The sequence below is a fragment of the Lathyrus oleraceus genome, chromosome 7 (genome assembly GCF_024323335.1).
Source record: "Lathyrus oleraceus cultivar Zhongwan6 chromosome 7, CAAS_Psat_ZW6_1.0, whole genome shotgun sequence".
In the NCBI taxonomy this organism is placed as follows: domain Eukaryota; kingdom Viridiplantae; phylum Streptophyta; class Magnoliopsida; order Fabales; family Fabaceae; genus Lathyrus; species Lathyrus oleraceus.
The window spans coordinates 476,128,327-476,141,124 of NC_066585.1; the positions used below are offsets into that span (position 1 = coordinate 476,128,327).

Sequence of the window (12,798 nt, forward strand, 5' to 3'; positions counted from 1 at the left end):
TTGAGATTTTTTTATGTTTTGCGTTATTTAGAATATTATATGTTGTTGTTGTGACTTAATAATGTTTTGTTTTTAATAAAGTGACTTAGTAAACTTTATGAACTTAGCAAAGTTTTCATTCAAGATGCATGCTTTTACAAGGATTTGATTCAAATTTCAAAAAGTATTATGGATTGTAGTTGGATAAAAGCTAATAGATTAAGTCCGGTGTATGAGAAATGAGTTATTGAATTTTTTAATTTCGCAGAAAGAAAACTTCCTGACAACATTGGAATCTTTTATTGTCTTTGTGTTATATTTGAAATATAAAAAATTTTGAAAGAAAAAAAAGCAATATTTAACCACCTATGTCGTGATGGAATTAATCAATATTATATAATATGGATGTGGCATGGTGAAATCGATAAAAATCAAATTGCGTTCTCACATGGACATTAAGTTGATGAAGATATGGATGATCAACTAGAAGATATGATATGTGATATTGGAGAAAATTCTTTTAGGAAATCCAATGTGTATGATACTTTATACAACGACATTGATGAGTCCTTATATATGTGTGTGTAGTGACAATGACAAGTCTTTATGTGTAAGTATGTGTGTGTGTGTGTGTGCTGTAACGTCCTGATTTTATTAAAATTATTTTTTTGGAATTTAGTTGTGTGGTAGTTGTGGTTGTGTTGTGTTGATTGATATTTTGATATGTTGTGTTATCATTGGTGTGAGATAGTTACCTTAGAATGATATAAATTAAGGTATTGGGTGTGTGTGAGCAAAAGTATAGAAATGGTGCATTGTTGGTGAGCCTCAAATCCCATTGTGTGGATTGGGCCGGTAGCTGATTTCGAAGGTGATGGAATTAACGAGTCGTTATCGAAGGTGATGGTAATAAATTGGTGGCTTTGATCCTAAGAGGCGAGGATTGAAGCGGTGATCCCGAGTGTTCACGTATTGGTACCACATGCATTGAGTCGAGTTGTTGAGTCGAGTTGCATTGTACATTGGTTGCATTTGTTATTGTGTTGGATGGTTGATTATGTTGTTATTATGTCGGATGGTTATTATGTTGGTGTTATGTGAGATGGATGTTATGTTGTTATCCTATTTGGATAGTTGTTGTGTTGTTGTTCCGTATGGATAATTGTGATGTTGCTATTATGTATGGATAGTTGTTGTGTGGATTATGTGGAATTATGTTGTGGAATAGGTGATGTGCATGTGATAATCTGATGCTTACTTATTATCATGCTTTCCTTTATATAATTATGATATCTCGCCCCTTCCATTTGAATGTTTCCTCCACGTTGGTAACATGCGGATAATCCGTTGTAGGAGCTCAGATGTGAGTGGAAGATGAAGTATTCCGTTTTATTTTAATGGCGGTGTCTGCTCTGATGTGTAACACTGGGGAATTTGGAACGTTGTGTCTTTCGTTATGTTTTAAAATTTCTTATAATGACATGTTATGTTGATGTTGGATATGCGAGTTGACAGTTTGTTATTGTTATTCCACGGCTACTTAATAAAAGTTAACATTCAGACATGTATTTATTACTACTATTTTTATAAATGTCAAGTGTTACATGTCTTTTCGAGTGAGCAAGTTGATTGTATGTTCTAGTGTAGCATCCTAAATTGTATGTTGAATTGTTTTACTCTGATAAATGTTTTAAAATTATGCGGGGAAAATTTAGGGTATTACATAGTGGTATCAGAGCAGGTCGGTCTGTTCGGCCAAGTTGTTGAGTCGGTGTGGTGTGACAATTGAATATTTTCGATGTTGTCCCTTTAACCATTGTTGTTGGTGGTGGTGTGAAATAGAAAATGGTTGGAAGAAACGAAACTGCTATTGCTACTGCTTTGTAGGATATTGCTTCGGCTGTGCAGAATCAGCCTAATGTTGGTGGGAACGACGAGTTCCGACATTTGGGGAAGCTCTAGTGGAACAATCTGCCTACTTTCAAGGGTAGGTACGCTCCTGATGGAGCGAACACTTGGCTCAAGGAGATTGAGAGGATTTTCAGAGTGATGGATTTCTCTGAAGCACAGAAGGTGTGGTTCGGTACACATATGTTAGCTAAGGAAGCTGATGACTGGTGGATCAACACTCGTCAGGTGGTGGATGTTGCAGTTGAAGTTGTAACTTGGGTTGTGTTCCGTAGGGAATTTTTGAGAAAGTAATTTTCTAAGGATTATCGTGGGAAGAAGGAGATTGAGTATGCTGCCATATTTGTGGAACTTGCTAAGTTCTACCCTCATTATAGTGAGGCAACTGTTGAGTTCTCTAAGTGTGTCAAATTCGAGAATGGTTTGCGTCCTAAGACTAAGCAGGAGATTGGATACCAACAGATAAAGAGGTTTCCAGAGTTGGTAAACAACTGTAGAATTTATGAGGATGGTGGAAAGGCTTGGTTGGCTCACTACAAGGAGTTGAGCGAGAGAAGAGGAAAGCAGAATCTGAACCGTGGGAAGCCATATAGTGCTCCAGTTGATAAAGGTAAACAGAGAGTTGTTGGTGGTAAGAGGACAAGTGGGGGAGGTGCCCCTACTCCTCTTAAGTGCTATAGGTGCGGTGAGTTGGGTCATCGTTTCAGTGAATGCAAGAGTGATGTGAAGAAGTGTACAAGTGTGGGAAGTCAGGACATTTGGTTACTGATTACAAAGAGAGTGTGGTGACTTGCTACAACTATGGTAAACAAGGACATATCAACACTCATTTCCTGAAGCCTAAGCAAGCTTCAACTGGAGGAAAGGTGTGAAGGAGAAGGGCAATCCAAAACGCAGCGGAATTTAAAATTTTCTCCTTTAGTGATCCTTATGAATGGGCATGATCAGTGATAGAATCGTTACCTCTTGTGACGATTGAAACCTTTGATATAGATCTACAGAGTGATCACGAACGTTGAACGATGACAACGCCTCTACTCAGTCCACACGAACGGATTCCTTCAATCTCAGTGCTAGCTGCTACGAATGAAGGCTTTGAGTGAGAGAGAGAGAGAGAGAGAGAGAGAGAGAGAGAGAGAGAGAGAGAGAGAGAGAGAGAGAGAGAGAGAGAGAGAGAGAGAGAAAACGAAAAATTGTAACTGCGCAAATGCTTATGCACAAGGGTTCTATTTATAGAACCAGTTGTGTGGGCTATAAGCTAAAAAGCCCACTTAAGTGTATGTGGCCCATATCTTATTGTCATACCCCAAAATTTGCCCGTTGGTATTACAAAGCATTTCTCAAGACCCTCCGACTTATTCTGCAAGGCACCGACATCAAGTGAACAAAAGCCCAGCTCACAACAGGCCCGATCCAAAAGGGGCCCAAAATAGCTTGCTCGCTAGGCGAGCAATCCCTTCGCCTAGCGAATGCTTCGTCATGGCACTCGCCCAGCGAAGCGTCAGATCCAGGAAAAGGCCCAGACCTAGTTTGCTCGCTAGGCGAGCAATTCCTTCGCCTAGCGAAGCTTGCGAAGTTTGAGATTTTTGGACCTCATTTTAAGCCCATTAGGTCACTACTACCTCTACTATAAATACCTGCTCCTCTGCTACGAAAAAAAACACACACAGAGACGGACTCACTCACCCGGAGACACTCACACAGAGATCCCGAGAAAACCCTAGCACCGAAACCCTGCTGATCCAAAGAGTTCAGAAGGCGGAAACCCTGAAGGCCGCTTACCCGCTCCGAAGCTACCGTCGCCCAACTCAATCCGGCTCGCCAATTCAAGGTTGCAACTCGATTTGCAAACAGGTTTGCCTCACTATTATCGCTTTAGTTTCTTAATTGGCATATGATATCATTTTAGGGTCTTAATCTACACATGATTGTCACTTTGTGTCCTTATTTTGCATGTGGTACCACTTTAGTGTCTTAATTTGCATATGATATCGTTTTGTACTCTCATTTGGCATATGGTACCACTTCATGTTCTTAATTTGGGGAGGATATTATAATCGAATTCATAAATATTTTGGAGTTTTGCATGAGAATTTAAATGTGCTTATAATTATGTGTTGGATGCCATAAGCCATGCTGCAGGTTGAGGTCCTAATGTTCTCAAATTTCAAACCCGTGGCCGCTCGCTAGCTCCTCGCTAGGCGAGCCCGCAGCGAGCCTTCGCTGAGCCTTCGCTAGGCGAAGCAGAGGCGACCAGGCCAGGGGCTGCTTTGCCCTTTTGCTGCCCATTTCATGTTTACCTGATGATAATCCTGCATTATTTGGCTTAAATTCCTGGCTGTTATATTTATCTTATGGTGCAATTTCCACTTATATTTTGTCTCGATGCTTTAATCCGTGTGTTCATGGTGTAAAGGCTAGCATACTTCCGAAGAAATAGCCGGCTAGGTACTCCGCTTTATGCATGGGAAGCTTTCATGGAGATGGATTCTAAATTGTTTCACTTTAATGTGAAGATTCATATTGATTGCCTAATTAATTTTAATGTAGTGATCCTTAATGTGTTGATTTTAATGTATCGATTTAAGGCGGTATCACCATAATTACCTAATGAACTTAATACATGGACTTTAAATAAATGATATCGGACCTCTCTTTATTACCCCACAATTTCGATATTACGGTCATGTCCCGCGAATATGGGGATATCCTTAGCAAAGACCCTTCGGTAAAATCATCATAGTCCCTCGGACGTTGCCTTCGAAAATACCATTTTTGTCCCTCGATGACCCTTCGGTATAGCCTACGGTTAAATGATGATAGTCCCTTCGAATGCTAAGGTATCCTCACCACTGTTGCCTTCAATGACCTATCGATGACCCTACGATGACCCTTCTACATCCCCAGGATAAAACTACTTACTTCTCAATAGTAAGGACAGTTTTACCCTCATAAGGATAGGAAATGCCCGGAAAGACCTCGGACAGGTGTAACCTTAATTGCTCATTCATAATAAAAATACTTTTCACACCTCACACCTTTCAAACATCCTTTTTAGAAAATCACCACTTAGCATACATCCGTACTAGGATCATTGCCGAGTTATATTTTTCTAAACTACTTTCAAAAGACTATACGAGATAACCACTTTGTATACATTCATGCAAGAATCATTACAAAGTTAAATTCTCGTTTTCAAAACCTTTTTATACACTTTTCAACCACCTTTTTCAAACTAAAAAAAAACATAAATGATTGAGCAATTAAGAGCCCATGGATAACCATGGATACAAAGGGTGCTAATACCTTCCCTTTGTATAAAGTACCTCCCGAACCTAAGAATCTAAATTAAGGTCTTTCCTGTTCTTTTCCGCCTTTCCTTATGGGATAAAAGAAAAGTCGGTGGCGACTCTTGCTAACCGCGACATTGCGATTACAAATCCAAATAAAGTCAGTTCACCGTATGACAGAACTGGCGACTCTGCTGGGGACTCTATTGAGAGGTCCATCTTAAAAAAATCATTTATGTTTTAATTTGTTCTTTCGTTTTAAGGGATTGTCTGAGTGAAAGATCCTACACCCGGATCTAGTGTACCTTAGGTAAGTAGCAATAGATCATCGCGACTATCCGGCGTATACTGGAATGGTTAAAATGATGGCTACGGTTAATGCGACACTTTGGTTGTCCTGATGTTCCTCATGTTACTTGAGGAAAAATTTGGCTTCCGCGTGGTGTCATCAAAACATTAACCAGACCTTTAGAACCCTAATTGACTCATCCTAGCCATTAGAAAGTAGTGAGATAACTGATTTCGGTTCCGACTGAGGTTGGTTGATACTCGATGCTACACTCTTTGAGATTGGACTTTAGGAAAGCTTCGGTCAACCACTTGGTGTTGCACTGAGGTGGACCTAAAGAAAGGTCGATGATCTGAGATCCTTCTAGAACCCGGTTAATATTCTAGGACAGGTTGAACCAACCAAACTTCAGTGGGGAGGGTACTTACCTATGGAACTCATGCAAGCCTTAAAACTTAGGAATAATTGTTGTGTGACATGCTTGTGCTTGCATAACATCATAACATCATAACATCATAACATCGTCATACTAACCATTTCAAGGACTTAGGAATTTAGCTTTGCTCTTTGAACAGGTTATGGCTTCCAGGAAGACTATCCGGATCAATCTTGTAGCAATCTCTCCTCAACTCAAGGATTTGGTGTCAGAACTCCCCGATCATGCTCAGTTCAACAAGAAACATGGTCATCTTCTCAACTTAGTTACCACTGGTTTCAAAGAAGATATGATGAGAGTCCTATTCCAGTTCGTCGATCCTAAACATCATTGCTTCACTTTCCCAGATTATCAGTTGGTACCCACATTAGAAGAATTTTCCCAGCTGCTCGGGATACCTATCCTGGATCAAATACCTTTCAGTGGTTTAGAAAAGATGCCAAAGTCTGAAGAAGTTGCCGCAGCTTTACACATGACGAAATCTGACATTGAGACCAATTGGGTAACAAGAAGTGGAATTAAAGGTTTACTTGCCAAATTTCTGATAAGTAAGGCCCGAGAATTCCTAAAAGTTATGAATGTCCATGCTTTTGAAGATGTTCTAGCATTGCTAATCTATGGTTTGGTGTTATTCCCTAATCCAGACCAATTCATAGACATGAATGCTATTAAGATATTCCTCACTCATAACCCTGTGCCTACCTTGCTTGGAGATGTCTTGCATTCCCTTCACACTCGTACTATGAAGAAGCAAGGGACTCTCATGTGCTGCGTACCGTTGTTGTCTAGGTGGTTTATTTCGCACCTCCCTCAATCAGTCTTGAAGAATGATCAAAATCTGAAATGGTCCCAAAGGATGATGGCACTCTCCCATTTAGACATCCGGTGGTGTTCTAACCTCAAAGAAAATGTTATCATCATCGACCGTTGTGGAGAATTCCCTAATGTACCACTCCTGGGGATAAGAGGAGGTATTACTTATAATCCTGCCTTAGCCCTACGCCAGTTTGGGTATGCCCGAAGAGATGGTCCACATGAAATGATTATTCGAGGTACAGTGTTCGACTATGACAATGACCCTCAAAATCTCCGTCAAAAGTTTGTACGAGCTTGGGGCATGGTGCAAAGAAGCAATTTAGGCAAGAAAAATTCTATTCCTATGGAGCCTTATCTCAGATGGGTACGCGCCAGAGCTCGCAAACTTGTCATGCCATACCTCGCAGTCGGACCATTGATTGTTGAATCAGAGGTCGAAGGAGGTACTTCCCAGATCATTCCTTACCCAGATATGCCTACTGATGTTGAGGAATTGAAAAGATCCTGGACCCAGTTGAGAGAAGAGAGAGATACTTTCGAAGCTCAGTTCAATGCAGAAAGGAAGAAAGTATTAGAGCTCACCAGTCAGCTTAATGAGGAACGAAGACTCAATGCATATCTTCGCCCAAAAAGAAGTCGCCCCTGGGAGACTTGAGCTTTCACTGTATTTTACTATTATTCCTTTTGTAATGAACATTGATCAAAAAATATTGGTAATAAACATTTCTCCCTTGTTGGGGATTTATGCAAAGTTAAATTCCAAAAGTCCTTGAAAACATTTCATGCATTGCATCACATAACATAACATTGCATAACAGGTATTCCAAAGGACCATATTCTCACGGTCTACCTCTTAAACAGAAAAATGGATCTCGAACAGACTGTCAAAGATCTCCAGACTCAGAATGCTCAGTTCAAGGAGATGATGCTAAGCTTATCCAAGGGGCAGGAGGAACTGAAGGCTCTTTTGGCCGAAAAGAAGAAGGACAAGAAAGCTGTGAGTTTCATTAACCCGGGCAGAAGGCGTAAAGGACAGGCTACGGGAATCAAATTTGGAGTCCCGAATGGTCCAGAAGAGGGGGCGGAAATTGATTCAGAGGAGGAGAATCCTGATTTCTCTAACCCTGAGGATGAGGATGAAGAGTATGAAAATGAACAGTACTCTCCAAGAGATGATAAGTACAAACTGCTGGAAGAACGCATGCTAGCCATGGAGGGTCAGAAGACACCTGGTCTGGATTTCGAAAGTCTGGGTCTGGTTTCCGATGTGACCATTCCTCGCAAATTCAAAATCCCCACTTTCACTAAGTACGATGGTGCGTCTTGTCCTCAGATGCATCTGAGAGCTTATGTGAGAAAGATTCAGCCGCATACCACTGATAAGAAACTGTGGATCCACTTCTTCCAAGAAAGTCTGTCTGGCACTCAGTTGGAATGGTATTATCAGCTCGAGAGCTCTGACATCCGCACCTGGACTGATTTGGCAACGGCTTTCTATAAGCAGTACCAGTACAATTCTGAATTAGCACCTACTCGGCTACAGTTGCAGAACATGGCCATGGGATCTAAAGAAAGCTTCAAAGAGTATGCTCAGAAATGGAGAGATTTGGCTGGCAGGGTCAAACCCCCTATGACTGACCGAGAATTAGTAGACCTGTTCATGGGTACCCTGACTGGCCCATTCTACAGCCACCTACTGGGGAGTTCTTCATCAGGTTTCACTGAACTTATACTGACAGGTGAACGGGTGGAGAGCGGCATTCGAAGTGGAAAGTTACAGGCAGCTACTTCTACAAGCAGTAAGAAATCCTATCATGGGAAGAATGAATCGAATGCTGTGTATGGTCAGAAGAATCATAGTAAGAAAAATGGTGACCATGCCGTTGGAGCAGTGACAATCGCAGCCCCGCCGGCTCAAAACTTCCAGCAAAGACAAGACAGACCAAGAAGGCAGTTTACCAAGCTCAATATGACTTTAGCACAAGCACTGCAAAGTATGCTGAAGGTAAATTTAATCACTCTCAGAGGTCCTCCTGCAAATGTCAACACTGCTTCGCCTCGTTATAATCCCAATGCCAGGTGTGCATATCACTCCGATAGCCCCGGGCACGATACAAACGATTGTTGGCTGTTAAAGAATAAAATTCAGGACATGATCGACGCTGGGGAAATTGAGTTCGAGCCTCCGGAGACTCCTAATGTCATCACCGCTCCTATGCCTAATCATGACAAGGTTGTTAATGCTCTCGATGACAATCCTCTCATCACTACTGTAGCAGACTTAACATCTCCTCTCCCAATTATAAAGAGGAATTTATTGCAAGCTGGTTTATTTCCAGGTTGTACTGAAGATTGCAATCTCTGCATACTCCGGCCCGAGGACTGTTTGAAATTGAAGAATGGTATTCAACAGCTGATAGACGATCGTACAGTTCTCTTTGAAAGGATTTCTAAGACGGAAAACCCTGTTGAAGAAGTATCTGTGATTGCAAGGTCCAAGGTTCCAGTGAAGATTACTGCTCCCAGAATACCTGTGAAGATTATTGCTGAACCCAGAGTAGCTCCCCTGATCATTACTGCACCTGGCCCGATCCCGTATTCCTCAAGCAAAGCTATTCCGTGGAATTATGGAGGTGATGTTTACATCCATGGTGTAAAGCAAGTTGGCAATTCTGCTAATCCTAATGACATTGTTGGGACTAGTAAAGTTACTCGAAGCGGAAGGATCTTCTCTCTAGAGATCTCACCTCCGGTTCCCGAAAACCGAGGAAAAGAACCAGTCAACCCTTCTCAGTCAGAGACACCGATCAAAGCTACTACTGAAGATGTTGCCAAACGAGAAATGGAAGAAATGCTGAAAATCATCCGCAAGAGTGATTTCGATGTGGTAGAACAGTTGGGGCATACTCCTTCCAAAATCTCGATGTTGTCCTTGTTGTTATCCTCCGAATCTCATGCCCATGCCTTGATAAAATTCCTGAAGACTGCCCATGTACCTCAAGAGACCTCCGTCGATCAGTTCGAAAACTATGTTGCTAACCTGACTGTTGACGACGGCCTAGGTTTTTCCAATGCTGACCTGACACCAGCAGGAAGGAACCACGATAAGGCCCTGCATATTTCTATTGAGTGTAAGGGAGTCACTTTGGCTCATGTGTTGATCGATAATGGCTCTTCCTTGAATGTGCTACCGAAAGTCGTGCTCGATAAACTTGACTGTAAAGGCATTGAATTGAATCCTAGTGACATTGTGGTGCGTGCTTACGATGGTGCAAAGAGTGTTGTCCACGGTGAAGTTGTTCTCCCTATCAAGATAGGACCTCAAGTCTTCAACACTACCTTTCATGTAATGAACATTCGCCCCGCCTATTCCTGCTTGTTGGGACGCCCCTGGATTCATGGGGCAGGTGCTGTAACTTCGTCTCTCCATCAAAAGCTGAGATATCCAGTAGAGGGAAAGATTGTCACTGTGTGTGGGGAAGAAGAATACATTGTCAGTAGTGTGCATACCTTCAGATACGTTGAGATGGATGGTGAATTCTTCGAGACTCCAACTCAGTCATTTGAAATGGTTTCTCCGCCCGATCCTGTCCTTAAGCCAACTCCCCTTGTGCCCGAGGTTATTCGAGCTCCTCCTGCTATGATTTCTCTGAAAGATGCTCAAGCTGTGGTCGAAGATGGTGGCTGTACTGGCTGGGGTCAACTGATCAACGTACCGTACAAGTTTGACAAAGCTGGTCTGGGATTCAACTTTGAGAAGATGGTCAAAGATCAAATCAATGTTGTAGAAGATGCTGACAATGATTGCGACCTGGATAGCTGGATCTACCCAACAATTGGCGACGGACTCAATAATTGGAAGGCTGAAGACACTATCCCGATCTCCTTTAGTCAGGAGTAATTGCTATTGTCCATTTAGTTTTGCAAATCTTTATTTTTTCAATTGAACCTCTTAAAGCATTGTGTCTATACCCGGGGCACAATAGCTAATTTGTTAAGGGTTTTGTCATTTCATAAGCATATTCATATTCAATAAATCAATGGACTTTTTCGCATTCAAATATTGCGCTCTTTATTTTTCCTGTCGTCTTTCAAACAAGCTATGCATTCTTACACACACTCACGTCATAAATCGCAGATCCGTATCCACTCTGGATCCTATTGACAATAATTCCGCTACTGTTCATTATGACTTTGAAAATCCGATCTACCAAGCCGAAGATGGAAGTGAGGAAGATTGTGAAGTCCCTGGAGAGCTTGCCAGACTGTTACTGCAAGAGGAAAGGACTATACAGCCGCATGAAGAGTCACTCGAAGTCGTAAATCTAGGTACTGAAGTGGAAAGAAAAGAAGTCAGAATAGGAGCAGGATTGGAAAACAGTGTCAAAGAAAGATTGATTCGGATGTTACATGACTATGTAGAGGTTTTCGCCTGGTCTTATGAAGACATGCCCGGATTAGATACTGACATAGTAGTGCATCGTCTGCCCATGAAGGAAGACTGTCGTCCCGTTAAGCAAAAGGTTCGCCGCATGCGTCCCGAAATGTCTGAGAAAATCAAAGCCGAGGTTATGAAACAATTCAATGCCGGTTTCTTAGCGGTTACTTCTTATCCTCAATGGGTTGCTAATGTGGTGCCAGTGCCAAAGAAGGATGGTAAGGTGCGAATGTGTGTGGATTACAGAGATTTGAATAAAGCGAGTCCCAAAGATGACTTTCCACTCCCGCACATTGATGTTCTGGTAGATAACACCGCTCAACACAAAGTATTCTCCTTCATGGATGGTTTCTCAGGTTACAATCAAATTAAGATGGCACCTGAGGACATGGAGAAAACTACGTTTGTGACGCAATGGGGTACTTTCTGTTACAAAGTAATGCCATTTGGTCTAAAGAACGCCGGGGCAACATACCAGCGTGCTATGGTGGTTTTGTTCCATGATATGATTCATCATGAGATAGAAGTATATGTGGATGACATGATAGCTAGATCTCATACTGAAGAAGAGCATCTCGATCATTTATACAAACTGTTCGAGAGGCTGAAGAAGTACAAGTTGAGATTGAATCCGAACAAATGCACTTTTGGAGTGAGATCCGGTAAACTCTTGGGCTTTATTGTCAGCGGTAAAGGAATTGAGGTTGACCCGGCTAAAGTGAGGGCTATTCAAGAAATGCCAGTTCCCCGTACAGAGAAAGAAGTCAGAGGTTTCTTGGGACGCTTGAACTACATTGCTCGATTTATCTCCCACTTGACCGCTACCTGCAAACCCATCTTCAAATTACTGAGAAAAAATCAAGAAATGATATGGAATGACGAATGCCAAGAAGCTTTTGACAAAATCAAGAAGTACCTTCAAGAACCGCCAATTCTGATACCACCAGTTGAAGGAAGACCTCTAATCATGTATTTGACCGTGTTAGAAAATTCAATGGGGTGTGTGTTGGGGCAACATGACGAGTCTGGTCGAAAAGAGCATGCCATATACTACCTTAGCAAAAAGTTTACCGACTGTGAAACAAGATACTCGCTGCTCGAGAGAACTTGCTGTGCTTTGGCCTGGGCTGCTCGCCGACTAAGACAGTATATGTTGAATCACACCACTTTGTTGATTTCTAGGATGGATCCCATCAAATACATGTTCGAGAAGCCTGCCCTCTCCGGAAGAATAGCGAGATGGCAGATGATCTTAACAGAGTACGATATCCAGTACACTACCCAGAAAGCAATCAAAGGAAGCGTGCTGGCTGATCATTTGGCTCATCAAGCGGTGGATGATTACCAATCTATGAATTTTGAGTTCCCAGATGAGGATGTCATGTTTGTTACGGATAATGAGAAACCTAAACCAGATGAAGGACCCGAATGGGGATCCCGATGGACTATGGTCTTTGATGGATCTTCTAATGCATTGGGCCATGGTGTGGGGGTTGTACTCATTTCTCCCGGAGGCTACCATACACCTCTCACTGCTAGACTATGTTTTCATTGTACCAATAATATGGCTGAGTATGAAGCATGTATTTTTGGACTCAAAGCTGCTATAGATTGGCGAATCAAGTTTTTGAGAGTGTACGGA

At 41.9% G+C, this 12,798-nt stretch overlaps 1 protein-coding gene across 1 annotated transcript; it reads left to right on the forward strand.

Annotated features, from left to right (window-relative positions):
• The first annotated feature begins 2,028 nt into the window (after positions 1 to 2,028).
• Positions 2,029 to 2,676, forward strand: LOC127104429 (uncharacterized). The gene is made up of 2 exons (XM_051041612.1): positions 2,029 to 2,177; positions 2,265 to 2,676. Exons 1-2 carry the CDS (start codon positions 2,029 to 2,031, stop codon positions 2,674 to 2,676), a joined length of 561 nt encoding a protein of 186 aa, XP_050897569.1.
• The last annotated feature ends 10,122 nt before the right edge of the window (positions 2,677 to 12,798 follow it).

What these genes read in the sequence shown, in the direction of transcription:
- LOC127104429 (XM_051041612.1), top strand. Translation starts at nt 2,029, where the DNA reads ATGGATTTCTCTGAAGCACAGAAGGTGTGGTTCGGTACACATATGTTA. An exon ending in CGTAGGGAATTTTTGAGAAA is followed by an intron (nt 2,178 to 2,264) that starts GTAATTTTCTAA and finishes CCCTCATTATAG; the next exon opens with TGAGGCAACTGTTGAGTTCT.